At 44.1% G+C, this 19,075-nt stretch overlaps 1 protein-coding gene and 1 long non-coding RNA gene across 4 annotated transcripts in view; one reads left to right on the top strand and one right to left on the bottom strand.

Annotated features, from left to right (window-relative positions):
* The window catches only part of LOC143647203 (uncharacterized), a 234,497-nt gene extending 232,862 nt beyond the window's left edge, over positions 1–1,635 (top strand). Inside the window, exon 6 of the long non-coding RNA XR_013157913.1 lies at positions 1,253–1,635. This is a non-coding gene — a long non-coding RNA (uncharacterized LOC143647203). The remainder of the gene's footprint in view (positions 1–1,252) is intronic.
* The window catches only part of NPR3 (natriuretic peptide receptor 3), a 75,779-nt gene that overhangs the window by 1,244 nt on the left and 55,460 nt on the right, over positions 1–19,075 (bottom strand). For 2 of the 3 annotated variants that reach the window (XM_077116924.1, XM_077116926.1), the window contains exons 4-7: positions 10,329–10,464; positions 4,810–4,904; positions 2,608–2,743; positions 628–715 (exon numbers count right to left, since the gene is read on the bottom strand). In XM_077116924.1, coding sequence (XP_076973039.1) covers positions 628–715; positions 2,608–2,743; positions 4,810–4,904; positions 10,329–10,464 — 455 coding nt within the window. The remainder of the gene's footprint in view (positions 1–627; positions 716–2,607; positions 2,744–4,809; positions 4,905–10,328; positions 10,465–19,075) is intronic. The other variant, XM_077116925.1, reaches the window with a different exon arrangement.

Raw genomic sequence — 19,075 nt, 5'->3', positions numbered from 1 at the left:
AAATACAATTGTTCCCACAAAGAGCCACATACACTCAGAATTCCATTTCCATGCAGAAATGAAGAAATCTTGGTCTAATGACTTATGAATGAACCATACACTTGACCTCCAAAGATCATAAAAGAAAGGACCCGTCCTTGCAAACCAGTACCTTAACACAAGGAAAGCATTAGAATTTCACAAGCCCTGGGGCTTAGCCACAGGTAACTAAGCTTGTGGGGTCTGCAAATGCTAAGTGTTGACCAGCCTAAGAGCATGTACTCAGAGCTACCCCCTACTCTTAAGAAGGTGAACCAAGGCACTTATTTCCCAACTGGAGTAACCCTGAGAAACTGGTTTTCTGCGTTGTCCAGATTCCCTCTCCACTTTCACATTTGGTGGGTGTTAGGACTTTGGGTCAGAACATCTGTGGTCCAAGGATAGCAGTGGCTCTCTGGCCCACAGGGGAAGTGACAGAAACTTCTGGACTGGCTACACAGTATGCTAACTCCCTGACCACCAAACCCAGGCTCCACACCAAAAGAATAGCTTAGGTTTGTTTTAACCACCACACACAAATAGAATCGTGCAAAGGCAAGTGACAAAGGAAAGGACGAGGATTTTAAAACTTTATGGAGCGCTCCTAACCTGAAAAAGTAGAAGGCCATTAGCAAACCTGCTCCTAATAAGGCACCCACAACAATTCCCGTCACAGCCGATTCTTCCAGGCCACCTGCTTGAGAGAAAAACATGGGTCATCAGAGCTTATTTTGCGAACTAAGTAAGAATGCTGCTGTGTTCCAGCGGCCATGTTTCTTGAAGATGATTGTATAATGATACAGCTTCCACAGTGTGACTGTGTGATTGTGAAAACCTTGTGTCTGATGCTCCTTTTATCTACCTTGTCAACAGATGGGTAGAACATATGGAATAAAAATAAATAATAGGGGGAACAAATGTTAAAATAAATTTAGTTTGAAATGCTTGTGATCAGTGAAAGGGAGAGGTAAGGGGTATGGTATGTATGAATTTTTTCTGAATAGATGCAAATGCTCCAAGAAATGATCAAGATGATGAATATGCAACTATGTGATGACATTGTGAATTACTGATTATATATGTAGAACAGAATATTCAAAAGTTAAGAACGTTTGCGTTTGTTTGGTGTTTTTGGTATTTACAAAAATTTAAAAAAAAAAGAATGCCTCCGCTTCATTCTCTGGAAGGTGTTTCTCAACTTCCCACTTGAGGCAAATTTTCCTTTCTTTTTCAGAGATGTTTTCTTGGTGGATCCCACTTTTCAGCTTTTGCCAAGTGAAAGGCTTAAGAAGCATCTGAGAAAGTACTAGATAAGCGAACACACTGTTAGAAGAGAATGAGCACAATGGCAGCATACTCAGATTCAAGAAGGATTCGAGGAAACCTGGAGACCGAAGTTCTCGGGCCCACCCACCCTCTGCTGAGTTCACTGTCAGAGAAGACAACCAGACGGACCGTAGGACTGACCCAGCACTTCTTATTTTCACACATGGGTGGTGATACTTCAAAGTGCTGGAAGGTCTGGTGAAAATTTTGTTGGGTCAACATTCTATTTTTAGATGTTCTCTCACCACAGCCTGAGTTTCACGTCAAAACGTCCTATATAGCTTTGTGAATATGTGAATAACAATTCGAAACAATCAAGTTCAATAGTGTCCCAGTTATTATATAAAAGCAAGTTTTTCTATAAAAAGTTTAGTATATGGCCTTCAGGGCATTACCTCATTTAATCATCAAAACAACCCTAAGAGTTCGGTACATTTTTCTCATTTTACATATGGAAAACTGAGGCTTCTTCAAGAGGCCAAGGGGCTCTCCTGGGGTCACAAAGCCAGCAAGCGATGGGGGGGTGGGGGGTGTTTGAATCCAGCCCAGTAACTGTGTTCTGGAAACCCTTCCTTCTGCCTTACTTCCACTCATAATTATTACATAGACATAAATAACCCACCATGCGAAAGACATTCCCAGAACATAACGATTATATAAATGTTAGCCAAAAATTTGGTCTGAAAGAGCAATATTCACTTTGTTCTCCCTCATGAGTTCATAAAAAGGTCTTATAAAAGGTATGATTTCTAACAATTTTCCTATTTATAAGCTCCTTATAAGAACATCACTTGCTTCTGTATTAATCTACAAGGTCGCTCATAATAATAGGTTTTACATTTTTTTGCCCACTTGTAAATTTTTAGGGCCATTATACATTCGGTTCTGATGGATAGGAAGGAGCTACGAACTTTGAAAATCAGGCTAAGACTTGCTTCAAAGGATGAATAAGTGAGTGGCATTTAGTATTTGATATTTTGATTTTCCCTGCAAGTGAAAACCTCAAATACTAAGAGATATAAAAATAGAGAGAAGCCGTCTACCATTCTAAAAGAGAAGCATGGAAAATAAGAAAGACCTGTAACTCTCTGATAAAAGCAGGATTCCAGTTTGTGAATTTTCCCCATGTGTCTTATAAACCATCAGAAAAAGAAATCTTAACTTTTAAAACATGAGCTCCCAAAGAACACTTATCTTTTAAAATTGCATTATACCAATACTACAGATGATGAAATGCATAGCAAATTAAGTCTCCAAACTTACATGATTTGCAGGGAGAGGGGTTCGAGTGTTCCACAATTCTGGTTTCATCTATTCTCAGTTTTAAAGGCCCCCAAGGATATTTGACATTTGGCCGCATTTCAAAACGACCTTCTTTTCCAAAGTAATCGCCAATAACCTATATAAGAAAGAAACCAGATATACAAACCGAATGGCCAAAGTTATCTGTTTCCAAAGGAAGCACAAAGCTCACAGCCTTGAACTGTCACCCCAAAAAAACACCCGGCCTGATGGCCACAGCCTGTCTCGGTGTGTATATCAGCACCCCATTTCCAGGGAGGAAGATAGGCCTGCCATCGAGTCCTTCTCCCACGGCAGAAAGCAGCAAGCACTTCAGAAGAAACCAGGGCCTAGACTGGGCTCCCTGACTGTACACACCGATTACAGCTACGAAGATTCTTTAAGTCAGGATTTGGGGTCACAGATGGTGCTATTAAAGTGGAAAACGTAGAGGAATTGTAGCCCCCCTGGGCAGGGAAAGTGGTGACAGAGAAACAGAAAGACACAGAAGAAGTGAAACAAGGGCCACCTGGAGCGTGTTCCCACCCAAGGCTGAGCCCCACCAGCCTTTATCTGGGTATATTTCAGTTGTTACTGCCCAGTGGTAAGGGGAGATTTTCCCTAAAGAAAACCCTGAAATCCATGCCTTATTCCCTTGCTCGGTCAGATATGGCATTCTGTCTCCCTTACCCACCAACCTACCTGCCACAAAGGGCCATGCGTAAGTGCCCAAGAGACTTTCAATGACGTGTGAGGCTGAGTGAGTTTATTTCACACCCAGGTTAGGCGTGTACAGGCACCTGGACTCCTTCCCTTCAACTGGCCTGACAAGTAATTAAAGCAGCAAGGAGCATCTTTGGGAGCTCCCTGGTTCACCCCTTTCAGGTGGGTGGACTATTCCTCGCGTCCTGACTGCTGGGTGACACTCTCCGATGTGACCAACGTGCCCCCCTTGCAACCCCATTTCCAGGCTGAGCGCTCTCTTTGCAACTGATTCCTCTGCTCCTGGAAAATAACCTTCTATGGCTTCAGTTCAAAGTTCACCCCAGGTTCTGAGCCCTAACTTAGAAATATCTTCCCATCCAAGTTCTCAGGACTTGTTTCTCGGTTTTCTGGGCACAAGCACCCTGCTCCTTTAAGTGACATGCCAGTGACATCTCCTCACTGCCCTTTCCATCAGACTCTGAGGCTTCTAGATAATCCCCCAAGTGCTACAACAGCTGGCATGTACCGGGCACCTTCTCCATGCTTTTCGCACTTTCACGCCATCAGCCTCGCAATGACCCAGTGATGGACTATTATGACCCGCCTTTCACAGACAGGGAAATCGGAAGGTAGATGAGGTAAAATGGCATACACTGCACAGAGCGCGTGCCTGCCTTGCTGATCGGGCCCCTCCCACCAGGTCTCGTGTTGAATCAGGCAGGCATCTGTGTGCAAAGTAGAAAATCAGCAAGTTCCACAGCCCAGGGCAGATAAGAAGCCATGAGGCTGAGCAAGAGGGATCAAGGACGCACTCAGAGGAGACGGCCTTAGGTTACTTGAAACACTGCCTATTTGCATAAACTTTATATAAATACACTTATAATTTACAGTTTTTTAATATATAGTACTTTCCTAGGTTTAATTTTCACCTGGTTCTCACAATAACCACATGAGACAGCCAAGAAAGATATTCTGATTTCCATTTTACAGTCCAGCAAACTGAGGCAGAGAGCACGTACCCCCACCCCACACCCACTCCCTCCATAGTAAGTGTTAGAGACTCATCATTGCATCCAGGGCACTCTTTTCTTTTCTTGATGCTATTCTGAAACTACATCATCTTTTGAAATAGTGGCATGTTCAGTTTGTATACCCCACCACACCCCCCAAAAAAATCCCCAATATAAGAGAGGAAATAAAGTTTTACTATTTCAAAGGGATGACCCTCCTTTGCCTCTTGGGACTGATGTTTGATTCTTGGATTTTCCCACCGAGGATAAACTTGACATCTTTTCCTGAAGTCTTCCCTGACACCCTCAACTAAAGGTGAGTTCTCCCTCCTTGGAAACTCCAATGTTTTCAACTTATTTATATTTTGGAGACTGCATCAGGGACAGCTATTTTGACAGCAGGACAAAAATATTCCTTGGACTCTCCACTAGCAGAATGAGCTGTGGGTGCCGAAGTTCCTTTGCTCACCTCCTGGGTGCCTGCTTCTGTGTCCGTCATGGCAATCACGGAGAAATCGCCATACCGGTCTCCATTGGCATCTATGGACACCCGCCCAGCAATACCTAGAGGATGATATACGAAGGGCTAGAAATTAGTTGCTTAAACTACCTCTGTCTGCCAACAAAAACAAGAAAATGAATTGACAGGATTTTTTAAACTAACTAATGCCACAGGAAATCTCATCAGACACTGAGCATTTTTGTTGGCATTTGGAAAGACATTGTAATTTCATCTGTGTCTGCATTCCTAAATTCTTAGCATTTCTCCATTTAAAAAGGAAAAGAAAGAGAAATGAGTGATTTTCTTTGGGGAATAAGTTTTTTTAAAAAAAATTAAGGCTAATCCTGGAAGCAGCATGCTTATCGCAGAGTTTTGTACCAATAAAGAGAGAGAGAGACGGCAAAGAATGAGAAGTGGAAGGACTTTCATAGACGTGTTATGGGGCTGTGTTGTCATCAGACAACACAATGAAAGAAAAAATAATCAGTCCATGGCACAGGACTCAGCTGGCGTGCTTAATGACAAATTCCAACGCACAGGGGAGCAGAGGAGAGAGTCTAGCTTCATGGGTCCTGAATGTCAAGAGCTGAAGAAGAACTGTTCTTTACGCCAATCACTTTCTTCATTCATTCTTTCTCTAAATGTTTCCTGGGTGATTACTAGGTACCGGATTTGGTGCTGCAGCTGGGGACTGAATCAGATACAGTCTCTGCTCAAGAACGGGGCAGCCTGGACTAAGGATTTACAGGTCTACACTGGACTCTGACTGCTGACATTTACTAGTTCTGTGGTCACAGGGAAAGCACTTTAGCCTCTGAGATTCAGTCTCCATGACTGCAAAATAGGCATAAGGTTACCTCGTGACAAAGAAAGGTCCATTTAATCACCTCAACAAAGACTAAATGAGACAAAATATGGAAAGAACTTTCAACCCGTGGTTATTCCTCTATGGTTACTTTCTCCTATTATTCTTACTACCATTTTATTCAAAGGCTGGTAGAGGACATGGGGCTGTGCTCCCACCACTCAGAGAAGGAGCTATCACATCCAGACAGAGAATGAGGGAGGACTCGGTAAAACAGGAGGAATTTTACAGGGACTTTGGAGGAAGTGTATGATTTGGACAAGGAGCAATCGGGAATCACGAGTATTCTAGGCAGAACAGCCAGTCTAGTTGGTACTTATGAAGGAAGAAGACCAAAAGGGAGAGAGGGACTTTGTCCAGAGGGAGATGGGTCCATGTGTGTGGAAGGGAGCTATGAGAAGGAAGGCTGGAACAGGGTGGCCAGTGTGTGTCTTCTTCAAGAATCTGAACTTACTCTGGCTAGCAAGGGCGATTTAGAACACTAAGTAAGAGCAAATATGCATTATTAGCTGATATTAAATCTCTGCATCATAATTTTCAGACATTAAATAAGAGAATGAATGCATCGGCCACATCCTAATAAACTAAGGCTATTGGTTTTCTTGCATTTAAACTGTGGTAAAGCTCAGTGTCACTCTTAATTGGTGTTTCGATTGATTTGGTTCTTTCCGGACGTACAGCCTCCTCTAGTAAAACGGATGTCTGGGAAAAAGGATCCCAGGGGAAAGTTCCATCCTCTGGTGTGGTTTGGAGAGGGCCTGTATTTGGGTTTACTGTCATTTGGGTTGTGGTTTGAGGGCTCCCTCATTTTTCCAGACTTTGGGCTTCTTTGCAGGAAACTGAATGGAGCCACCATTCATCTTGACTCTTTTTTTGTCTTCTTAATATAGGCTGGTTACAAAAGATGCTTGCCTCAAACTTGTGTGTCTTCATAGTCAATAAAACATTATAAGTATCACTTTATAAAAATTTCTTTCTCTCCAAACATATTGGTCATCCAAAGCCATTTGACCCTCTATTTGGAGGTATTTATGATGGTATGTCTTGCTAAGTATTTTGCAGAATATTTTAAAAAACAAGGCAGGCCTGGTAATTTAAGACCTCACTGCACTGTTAAGCTATTACAATTCTGTTAAGAAATGGGGTGAGAACACTCAGCGTGGCTGATTAGCAAAGTGAGACTTCACTTGAGAGTATTGTACATAAGATGAGATCGTCAGGCTGACTGAAGAAGTTTCCTGTACAAAAGTAATGGGACGGGGCGGGCCATGATGGCTCAGCAGGCAGAGTTCTCACCTGCTATGCTGGAGACCCGGGTTCAATTCCCAGTGCCTGCTGATGAAAAAATAATAATAATAATGATGATGAGATGTTCCGGCCTAATTGCTATGGGCCTGTAGTAGAGTTCCAGATTTGAGCCACAATCTTATTTACCTTGTCACTCTGACCTCTCACACAGAAGAAATTTAGCTTCTTTCCAGGCCATTTATTGAAAGCCTTGAGAGCTGGTCATTGGTTTCTCGGCAATAAAATCCAAACTTGTCACACAACATCCAGAGTATTTTTCCCCTGACAACTTAATGGTCACTTACAGGTTACTTTATTTCTAATTTTAGGAAAGTTAGAGTTTCTCTTCATACGGATACCTTAGAGATCTTTCTGGGCCTACCCCGGGATGGCTCTTTGTTTATACAAATAAAATTGGCTCTCCAAGCAATTGAAATCCAAAACTTACCCTGAAATTATTTGTACATTTGGTCAAATGAGATTTAGACTGAACTATAACAGCTGATTATTTCAGGGCTCTTTTCATATTGCTAAGCGTAGACCTGTCCCTAGAATGGAAGTGTCAAGTGGCCTACGGGAAAGGTCAGTCTGTGCCCTGGTTCCAAGTAGACCCGCACTCCAGCCAGCGCGGCGGCCTGCCCTTCCCTTAACAAACTCCCTCAGTTCTGCCCTCCAATGTCCTCCAACTCTGGCTCCTGTTCTGTCAGAGGACCAAGAACAAATGACCACACCAGGTAGTGAGTAATAACTAGAATGGGATGTGGCCGACCAAGGTTGTGTCCACACAGGCCAGCGTCTCAGTGTATTGTGTGCAACTTCTGGGAAATTTGACTCTGTCCTCATATACCCCCTGAATTAGCCTATTTGTTTCCAGTTCCTCAGCTAAATCAGTCAAAGGTGAAGCAAGATGATCCTGGAAGCTTGGTGGCCCATGTCCCATAATCTCTCTAAAGTTAAAAGAGAAGTCATTCTGATTCTCAGTAAGGATGGCATCCACCAAAACCACCATGGAGAAATGACATCAGGTGACTGTGACCAGAGCTACTGCCCGGTCAACCCTAGCTACTAGGGTACCCCCTCCCCACTGTCTTACCCTTTCTAATAACTGCAGATAAGCTGGGGACTGGAATAGACAGGGGTCCCAAAAGAAAAATATGTATTTTTCCAAAATTTAGACTTGCCCAATTTATTCCAGGCACTGAAAATGAAAGCAAAGGTAACTTTCATTAGTCAGATTACAAATAAACATAGGCCCACCCCAATGCATTAAAGGACTCAGAGGAAGAGTAAGCACAAAGCTAAAGGGAACAGGACCTGATGAGTCATCGACTAGGCCAGTCTTCTTAATTACAGCTGAAGGGAGAAGCAACCAAATGAGGCCACCAGTCAGGGGCCAGGATGCCGGATTCCCACCCCCTGCTCCAGTGATCTGTATACCATGTCTGTTGTTCTCAAATGATGCCCATTAGCACACTACAGCTTAGTTTCCGCCTAGCAGCCTAGGAGCCTTTTTTAAGATGCAATATAGATCATGGCACAAAAAGCCCACTAGTAGCTTTCTACCTTACTCAGGGTAAAATCCAAAATCCTTATCACTGCTTCCAAGGTCTGGCCCTACTAAATTCTCTGATCATGCTTCCTGCCACCCCCATACACACACTCTGCTTACTCAAGCCTCCCTACTCTTCCGTGGACACACACAACACTCTCCCACCGGCTGCACTCAGGGTCTCTGCCCTTGCTATTCCCTCTGGAATGTTCTCCCATAAGCATCTTCATAGCTTGCCCCTCACTTTTCTCAGGTCCCCCCCTTACTTTTCAGAGAGGCCTTCCCTGACCACACTATCACTTTCTACCTCCCTGCTTTGTTTTAATTTTCTTCATAGCACTGATAGCCCCTAAAATGATGTATTAATTTGTTCATTGCCACTTCCCCCCATCAGCAATGTAAGCTCAGTTTATTGCAGAGAATATCTTTATTTCACTGCTGAATCCACAGTGCTTCAATTAGGGCCTAGCACATAGTAGGTGCTCAATGAATATTGGTTGAATGAATGAAGTCCAGCAACTGGATCACTCCCTCATTAGCTTTCTCTGAGTGTGGGTGAAGTGAGAGGAAATCAGACCTTTTATGCACTACAGGCAGGAATATAAATTAGTAGACCTTTCTCGAAGGCATCTGGTAATATCTAATGCATTTAAAAGGCACCTACATACTTTTGGATCCAGAAGTCCCACACTAGGAATCTTCACTGTTGGATGTCTCCACAACACTTCATGAGGATGTGCAGCTTCTTGCATAATATGGCAGCATTTTGCATAAAAGCAAAAACTGTAAACAACTGCAGTGCCCATCAATGGGAAACCAGTTAAAGAAGTGACTGCACAGCCATATGGCAGAATAATATGTAACTATTATTTAAAACGTGTTGGATCTGTAAGTGCTGATGCGAAAAAACAATTCTTTTACTTGATATAACATGAAGAATGGCATTCACTGTATGATCCCTGTTGTGAACATTTTTAAAATAAGATATGCAAATGCATATGTGCCAGCAGAAGGCATAAATATTTTTAGACAGAATCATAGGAAACTGTTAATAGTGATTATATTGGGGAGGAGGACTGGGTTGGGTTGGGAAAGAAAGCTTTCACTTTTTATATCATACATTTTTGTACTATTTAAATTTTCCAGCCAAGTATAGTCTCACTCTTGTAAAATTTTTAAATGCCAACGGATTGCCTGAGTGATGAGATTATAGGCTATTTTTGTTGTTCTTATACTTCTCTGTACTTAAGAAAATAGCAACTAATATGTACCTTTTTTTTAAAAAATAAAGCAGAGATCTCAAATAGGCCTGCTCATCCTTCTAATCACCCAGATTTAACCATGACAGCTAGTATTTCCTAAGTTTGAGAAAGACCAGCATTGTCTGAATGCAGCAATGTGAGTCTGGTAAGGTTTAAAACTTATCACAGAACTCCTCATAAACTTGTTATTCTATTGCGAATGAGACTTGTCATTTTAATGACAACTGAATCATTTAATGGGACTTCTGTCTCAAGAAGCGTAGCACTGTCACTTAAATACCAAAAGAACAGGCATTTTCTATTTCCGTAGTATTTTTTCAAAACACTTTCACATGCATCCTCTCATTTAATTTTCACAACAAGTTTATGAGGTGAGTTGATCTTGAATTCTTATCCTTACTTTGCAGATGAGAAAAGCAAGACACCGGCCAGGTTCTGCATTTATAAAAGAGAAAAAGAGAACTAGGAAAGAAGCAGCTCAATTAGCAGCAGAGAGTTGTCGCCTCATAGGATGCATTCTCACCTTCAAACGTTCTATTCCAAGTCTGCTGGATGATTTTCCCTCCATCCTTCTTGCTGTAACCAGCTCTGAGCACTTCATGTAAAGCCAGGACATAGAGGAGGATGGCATCATGGAATCCTTCCACAAACATGTTAACCTGTAAGGGAAGCGTCAGCTGGATGAGACACACTCCAAATGACTCCTGTTCAGGAGTGATGCAAAGCTATCCAAAGGGTTAACAACTTAGACTCAGTGTCTGAAAGCAATGGCAGAGGTGTACACAAATTCGGCCAGTTTACTGGCACTGGCTTAGTGAGGATAACTCTTCCCCAGTTTGGGAATTTGGAGTGCAGACAAAAGATTACAGAAGTCAAGAAAACTGTACCTGTTGACTAAGGCAAATACTACAGGTGCATCAGCCTTTGCACATGGTTCCCTCTGCAGATTCCCTCCTTCCCCCTCCTCTGCTCTCCACCTCGAGACTACTCAAGTCTGACCTTCTCCTTGAGGCCTTCTTCTCTTCCCACTGCCCCCGTGATCTGGAAGGGGGACTGACAAAAGGAACAGACAGAAAATCCATTCAGTTTCACGCAAATATTTATTGATTGTCTCCGACAAGCCGAGCAGGGTGCCAGTACTAAGGATGTGATGAGGAGTGGACTCAGCGATTTCTGCCTCCCCGCCCACCATTCATGTCCTCTCTTCCCTGGGCAATCACACCTCACTTTCCCTTTTCAATCTGTGTTTTAGTGGTTCGAATGCACCTGACCACTCACTACCCCACCGCTGTGCCGAGCTCACTGGACAAGAATGAGAAACAGTCCTGGACCATTTGTATAGCCCAGTTGAGCCCTGACTCAAATAAGATAGCCCTTGCCTTCAAGGAACTTGCAGTCACAAGCAGATAAACCTGGACATGTGAACTTGGGGAAAGCATGTAGTCTCTTTGAGCCCTATTTCCTTCCTCTGTATAATGACAGAAAGACCAGCACCCACTTTAAGAGGTAGTTGCACAAGCAGTCTAAGGAGCTTAACATTATAGTGCCTGGCTCCTAAGAAGTAGTCAACACAATACTGATATTATTTGGTGCACACTAAAATGTTATCAATGCTATATTCAAGGTCTGCTCAGAATACAGTAAGACTATACAAAGAGGAATCATCAACAGTATGGGCTGGAAGGGGCAGTCAGGTGAGGCTTAACAGCAGGGGCAAAAGGTGACCTGAGTTTTGAAGGAATGTAGAGCTGCTCTGCAGTGTGGGAGGCTGAGGAAAGTGCTGCAGGTTGGGGATTGCGGGCAGAGGCCTCGTCAGGCCTGGCCCTGCTGCCTGTTGCAGGTGGGAGGGGAGAAGCGGGAGGGGAGGGGAGAGGTGGAGAGGGAGAGGGAGAGGAAGAGAGGGGCAAGGGCCCCCCACAAGATGGTGCTAGGAAGGTGAGGAAAGCCAGATCATGGGGAACCCAGAGGTTATACAGAGGAACTTGGACTCCTCTGCAGACATTTAATTACTTTCACTTATTTTATTTCACTTCTTAGCTAGACTATAAGCATCCTTTCTCAAGGTCTAATTCCCCATTTAAGTCCATTATAACATGCATTGTACATCATGCACATGGGATGAGCAAATACTGACTTACAACCAAACTCTGTATATAAAAGACAGAATAAAATAAAATCAAGCCTTCTTGTTTCAGGAAAAAGTGGTAACATCAGAACGCCAGGGCAGCAACATAAATTGGACATACCTTAGATGACACTGTGAGGCTTCTGAGTCGGGAATTCCTTCCCCCATCCCTCGAGAGAAACCCCACCAGAAGACAGCCATGCTGCTCTTCTGCATCACTGGTTCAAATGCAGAAAGGTTTGCAGAAGTCTCGGACCAATGAATGGTTCTACATGGCTTCCTCCGACCCTAAGGACTGTGAGTCCTGTTTGTGTCACAGAAGTCTGTGCTTCTGTATTTGCCAAAATCTAGAGCTGAGAGGCAGTTTATCATGGTGGTTAAAGAGCCTGGGCTCACTTTCCAGCTTTCTTTCTTATTAGCTACGTTTTATACCACTCTGACCCTCAGTTTCCTCATCTGGAAAATGAGGATAATAAGAGCATCTACCTTGTGAGAATAGTATCAAAGGGCTGCTGTTAGGTTTAAATGATTTAATGGATGTAAAAGATTTTGACTAGTGCATGGCACAGAGCTGACAGTTGTATTATCATCTAGAGATGAAGAATTACAAACTTAAGAGTCACACTCAGTTTTTAACACCTGATTCAGAAAATGAGTGATGTACTTACACTCATGTAATCGGTTAATGTTATCTCATTAACCCCCATTTTACACTTAGTAGAAACTTTGCTCATAGTTCATGCTTTGATGCCTCAAGCAGTTCTCTTACTTGCACAGCACCACACCCTTCATTTCACCCACGTATGATTCTGCAGAACCTCTGGGAGAGGTGGAAGACAGAGACACTACTCCAAAACAGGAGAGCTCTGCATTAGCTGGTTGGACCCCTAGTCCAAGCCTAACCCTCAGCAACTTAATCTCTCTAACCATCAGTTTTCTCATCTGTTAAATGGGGTGTTATTCCCACCTCACCTCACAGAGCTTTTCTGGAATTAAATGAATCAGTGTGCCTAAAACACCTAAAAAAGTTCCCGGAACCAAGAAACAACTGGGAGGTGTTGGCTCTTCCTCTTAGCCATCAAGCTTAAGTCTCAGTCATCATTTTCTTAGGCAAAGAATAATGGTGGAGAAAAAAGGTCTGCTGTTCAAAGATAATTTCCTGATTTGGCCACGCTAATGTAATTTCCCAAAGGAATATGACATTTTCCTGAGGCCATGAGGTGATCATGGCTTGGCAAAGCATGCATGCTGATGAGTTGGATTTTAATAAGTGAACTTGAGCTGTTGGACTGAATTTTCAGGGCACCAAAATAAATAAGTAAATACATTTTCCAAAAGGTCTGTCTTCTTTTTGAGAATTACATATACGAAAAGAGAAAAGAAAACCCTACTACGGAGGGAAGCCACAGAGTCATACGATTCTAGAATGTTGATATTAGAAAGCTCTGGTCTAGGCCCCTCCTGACTTTGAGGACCATAAGAGCTTCGTTCTTCTTCCGTATTCCCACACGCCATGCTCTCTGTTTCTAGAGAGTCTGGGGTGGCCCCCACTTAAACAATGAAGTCCAAGCTTCTGGGCCTCAGCAGTCGACCCCCTTGCTCCTTCTCTCTGACCCCTTCTCAAAACCCTAACACAGGGCCACCATGCTAAACTTGTCCGCCATGCTAACCTTGGCCACCATGTTAACCTTGGTCATCATGCTAACCTTGGGCGCCATGCTAACCTTGGTCATCATGCTAACCTTGGGCGCCATGCTAACCTTGGCCATCATGCTAACCTTGGGCACCATGCTAACCTTGGCCATCATGTTAACCTTGGCCATCATGCTAACCCTGACTGCCATGTTAACCTTGGCCGCCCAATGTACTCAATGTGTGCCCTAGTCTGCCCTCTCCCTACCTGGCCTCCCCTTCCTTCCTTCTGGATGTGCCCTCTCTACAATCCAGGATGGGAAGAATGATTATCTAACCCAGAAGGATGAAAATGGATTACTTCTGTCCTATCAGCTTCAATAACAGAAGAGAGAAAATAGGCTCTGAACACAGGCCCAGTTCCAAAAACTCATTTGGTCTTGATTTGCAAGTAGATCACAAAACTTGCCTTCTTTCCCCTGAGAGTGGCTCAAAGTCTCCCTCTCATGCCAAAATTAACAGGAAAGCTGTTATCCCTGCTGAGGTTCACTGGCACCCCAGCCTGCTGCGGGGGAGGTTTCACAACACCTACCTCATAGCACCTCAAACATAAGCAAAACCCTAGAGACCGTCTTTTCCCGAGGAGAACATTCTCACATCCCCAGGTGTGTTTTAATGGGAGGAAAGCCCGTTAGCATATTATAGACACTGAAAATTGGAAGTGCAAATTAAAAAAAAAAAAAATTGGGAAAGAAAAAGAAAAAAACCAGAGTATGCATTAAGTTTACCTTTGGAAGACACTCTACTGAACCTCGGGGCTGGAGGAATCTTAGGTCATCTGGTCTGTCTCCCTGCCTCAAGTCAAAACAACTCTCGGCACGTCAAGGTCCCGATGAACTCAGCTCATGCTGTTGTTACTGCTCAGAGAAAACGTGATTCCCCAGCCTGAGTGGCCTGGTCTACTATTTCGCATCCTTTCAAAAGAGAAAGCTCTTCCTCACAGGGGTCTCTGCTAAATTCCAAACTGCATCCATTCCCGTGCTAGGTGCTGAGCAAGCTGAGTTAAAACAGTACAGCACAGGCACTCACTCAACCAGCACCTCGGCTGCACAGAACGGGCAGACGCACCCATACACGGAAGTTGTGAAGTGGACAAGCTCCAGAAAGAGCATCGTTTGACCTTGTGTATCAAGTCATTCAAACAAAATGAAAATCATTCACCATCTGCCACTCACTCTGGGAAGATAACATGAGAAAGGCTGCATATCGCCACTCTCTCCCATCACTGAATCTCAACAGCCTTGCTTCAGTCCTCTGCAGACCCCGAGAGCAACTAGCTGGCCAGCGGCGGGCAGATACTCTTAACGAAAAAGCACCACTTACCACTGGCCTTGCTCTCTGATAGCACCTGTCAGCACCTGGTAGTGCTCTTCTTTAAAAATTCCATACCTTAGGGAAAGCTGAATAGAAGTCTTATTTTGTTAACCAAACATAAAGAGCCGCCATTCGTGACGTGGCTCCAAGCCATGAGAGAGTGGCATCTTTTCCATTTCTCTCTGGGAAGACAACTTCTTACTTAGACGGCCTCCTCAATGCTTGTGTTACAAACAACTAAGCAAAATGCTGTGTGCCTCAGCTGTTCCATAAAGGGAGAGAGAACAGCACAGCCACAATCTCTCTGGATACCTGAGAAAGCCTCTAGAGCGCTCGGAGAAGGCTGCTGGGAGAAAGCTTCCAAAGTTAAAAGCAAGGTTAGGCTGTCCCGGGGTTTTGCTTGTGGTATTCACAGGAACTCAAGCATAGCATATGGCGATTCTATCTTCCTCACCACAAACCAGTGGTGCCCAATGCAAATGAGGGAAGCTGAGGGTGTTGGGCAGGATTGCTCAAGAGTCCTTTGCAAAAGACATGCCCCTCAACCTCCCATGAGGTTGAAGGAGATATGGGGGCAGGGGGGATTCTGAGGGAGGGCAGTGAGAAGACAGAGAGGGTCCAGGACCCGGCCCTTCCCCTCCACAGCAGATACAGTGGCCACAACATCCTGTCCGGTGAGTGATGAGAGACACCGAATGGAGGGGCTCTCGGACTCAATGAATAGACATGCAACTTCTGCTCACCTTTACTGCACCTGCCTTCGTGGAATTCACACTTGGACAGCTGCGGATTTATTTTAGTCTTGAGGAAAGTTAAGGTGAAAGTGCATCGTTATCCTAGTTTAACCTGAGAAAACGCCAAGGGCAAGTGGCTCCAGGCAGGCAGTAGCTGGAGGAGAGAGCCAGGGTCTCCATCTGCAGCGCTGTGCTCCACTCACGCATCTCTGCACTGTCCCGGCAGACTTCTTTTTCCCCATCCTTAAACTAGGACTCATTTGGGGTAGGGGATTTGTCCTAAGTTGTCCAAATGACTGCCTCTATCCTGGGCTCAGCTCTACCCTTGTTAGCAATGCTCAAGAATGACCAATTAATTTAGGTCTTAGAGGTTGCATTGTAGCTGCCTGCAGAGAAGCAGATTTTTTTTTTCACTCTGTCTCTCATTCCCAGATCCAAATAAATTGTTGAACAAACGCAGTCCTGGGAAGATGGCTAAGCTATCAGCCCTTGTTCCTCTCTCACACTTCCATATGACCCTCCAAATGACTGGACAGCAGCAGAGGCTCAGCACAGGTGCCCAGTGTGGCCAACAGAATCTATTTAGAGATGGAACCAGCAAGGAGAGGGACCCACAGGCCTGCTCGTGGGGAGCAAGGAGGAAGACTCCACGAGCTTCGCCTTGGAACTGATGGGTATGGAGCACAAGCAAATGAGAAATGACTTTTAAAAGTCCTCCCCACTCTTGCACAGGTAATTCAGTCACCCTTCAAATGTGTCACACTCACGTGATCTACAGATGGTTGTCCTCACCCATCACCCTCGAAGGGTTAATGAGAAATGCACATATGCAATGGCATAAGGTATCCCTGGGTTTCAGCTGAGTGACAGCTGTCCGCAGCCTTGACCACCCTACTGGCATTAGTGCCCGACCAGATACGCTTCTGGAAAACCTGGTGGCCCGACCCCCACAGGCTGCCATTCACGTACGGGTCTCTCTTTCCCAGCGTCTGTGTTCCAGGTCAAAGCCCCGGTCGTCGGGGTGACCAGAGACACAAAACAAACCCAACAGAAGGGCAGGAGCAGCCAGCAGCTGCCCCGCACACAGCAGGCTCAGCAGAGCTGCGGGCGCAGACGTAGACCCAAGGCCAGGCCAAAGGGACATGGAGACGGGGGAAGAGGGGACAATTTCTGTTCTCATGGTTTATGAAAGGCCAAAATCCGAAGAAGCACACAAATTCTACTTTACTAAACTTGTTGACACCCTTATAATGTGGTCGAGAGAACTTCAGACAACTTCTCCTGGATTTCTTGAGGCCCTTAGAGATGTGATTACAAAGAAGAGATGAGAAAAAAATTCTTGTTTTGTATAAGGGAGATATTTTTTCACTTCTTTTTTTTGATCTTAAAATGAAACCTACCCTTTTTGTTTAAGCAATTTCAAGTTGGGCTGGGGGTGGAGCTAAGATCTAAAACCCCAAGTTCTAGTATTATTGACGTAAGACTTATTGACTTACTGACTCACTGTGAACAGCCAATTTCGTTCAGGTCTTAATTCAGAGTTTCCCACCCTCTATTCTATAGTGCAGCAGCATTCTTTGAAATGTTCGCAGATGGTGTTAGCAATACCAGCATCGTGTTTAAACAGGTTTGAAAACTACTAAAGTCAAACAGGCCTCTTTACTGCTGGGTAATAATTATTACAGCTAACTTTTATTGACCATCTACTATTTGCTAGGAGCTGTGTACACTTAATAAGCTCTGCTGTACTCTGTACTTCACAAAACATTCATAGATAAGTACTGATGCCATCCTACGAGAGAGAGACTAACATCCTAACTGGAAGAAGAGATCTAGGTTAGTGGATGGGGTCAAAACTCCAGGAAACTTTGGAATGGGTAGGTTCTTATAAAAGGTCTCAGTTTGGCTTGTTTCATTATAACATTTATCCCATTGACATATGTTCCACAGGTAATATATGCCCTAGTTTATGTTTTTAATTGGCAAATACTTGGGTAGCACTAAAAGTTGAATATGTATGCTGGCGAGGCAACTGATAGTTTATAAAAGAAAAAACAGCTAAGTGTACCTAAAAGTTCAGCACCACAAAGAAAAGCCTGAGAGAGGGCAAAAGGGGGCAGAAAGCGTTCCAGGAGGCACAGCACATAACAGCTGGAGAGAAAGTGCCCTCGGTAACTGTGACAGCAGCTGATCGGCATTCCCTCATCAGGGTAAGGGAGGGGCCCCCCACTCTAGAGAAGGAAGGAGAGGGCAGAAGATGGAAGATAAAGAGGAGATGGGCACGAGGCAACAACAAGCTAATTTACCCTTATCCCTTATCCCTTAACCAGTTTTTTCCTTTGAACTAGTAGGTAACAGCCTGACTCAGTCAGATCCAAATAAATTGGGATTTCTGACAAGCCACAGATTCAGCTAAAGTTAACCTTGCCCCGGCTATGGGTAAAAATTAAAAATGCCTATTATGCCAAAGGGGCACGTGAATAAGTTGGGCGTGAAGGAGTGTCTGACTTCAGAGATCAGAATCTTCAGGTACATCAGCAGCCAAACCAGATAATCATAGACCTGTTAATTACAGGTTTCCTAACTGGCCGTCAGTATGAACTATAACAGCTTTGGTTTGGGAGGATCTTTAATCTGTATGGTCTTGATTCTTAATGATGATATAATAATATCAATAACAATAATAGTAATAGTATAGCAAAACATTATTTACCCAGCCTTGTCAGGGTGAAAAAAGGTTTCACATAAGCAAATTTTCCAGATTCTTAAACACTTTTTCTCTAAGTATCCAAATGTTTCAATAAGGTTGGATGGAAATGTTTCTAAAATGAACCCCGTCCATTCCAGCCTTGGGACTAGAAAGGACTGAACGTGATATTAACCTTTTGGGATTCTCTCCATCGGAAAGCCATGACAATGAACAGTCCATTACTGTGCTCTGCACACAATGCCAACTCCAGGTCTGCAGCTCCTCATAGATATTCTCTCTTCTTCCACACTGATAGAACATGCGCTGGGACCCTCACTCCTTCCTGAAGTTCTTTCCTCCCTGGCTGCTAAGACTCTTCCGCATGTCTTCATCAAGCCCTCGCTGTTGGTGATTAAAGGATTCTCAGCAGTTAAAGAATTATGTTCAAATGCTTAGGGATGGAAAACCACACTCTCCATTATTAGCCACGCCCCCAAATGAACTCTATCTCTCACTCCTTACAAAACCCCTTGGATTCTCTGAAGTAACTTGACACATTAGCCGTTGGGCTTGGAATGCCCTCCCCACCGGTCTTGTCTCATCCAAAGCAAACTCCCACTCAACGCTGTTGGTTATTCTCAGGTTACTCCCTCCAGCTCCACCCTCCGCGTGTCTGCAGCTGGCGGTATACCCTGGGAGGCTGACATGTATGGACG

The sequence above is a fragment of the Tamandua tetradactyla genome, chromosome 9 (assembly GCF_023851605.1).
Source record: "Tamandua tetradactyla isolate mTamTet1 chromosome 9, mTamTet1.pri, whole genome shotgun sequence".
NCBI classification, from domain to species: Eukaryota; Metazoa; Chordata; class Mammalia; order Pilosa; family Myrmecophagidae; genus Tamandua; species Tamandua tetradactyla.
The sequence above is the reverse complement of the archived record's forward strand: the minus strand, read 5'-3'. Positions and strand labels throughout refer to the sequence as shown.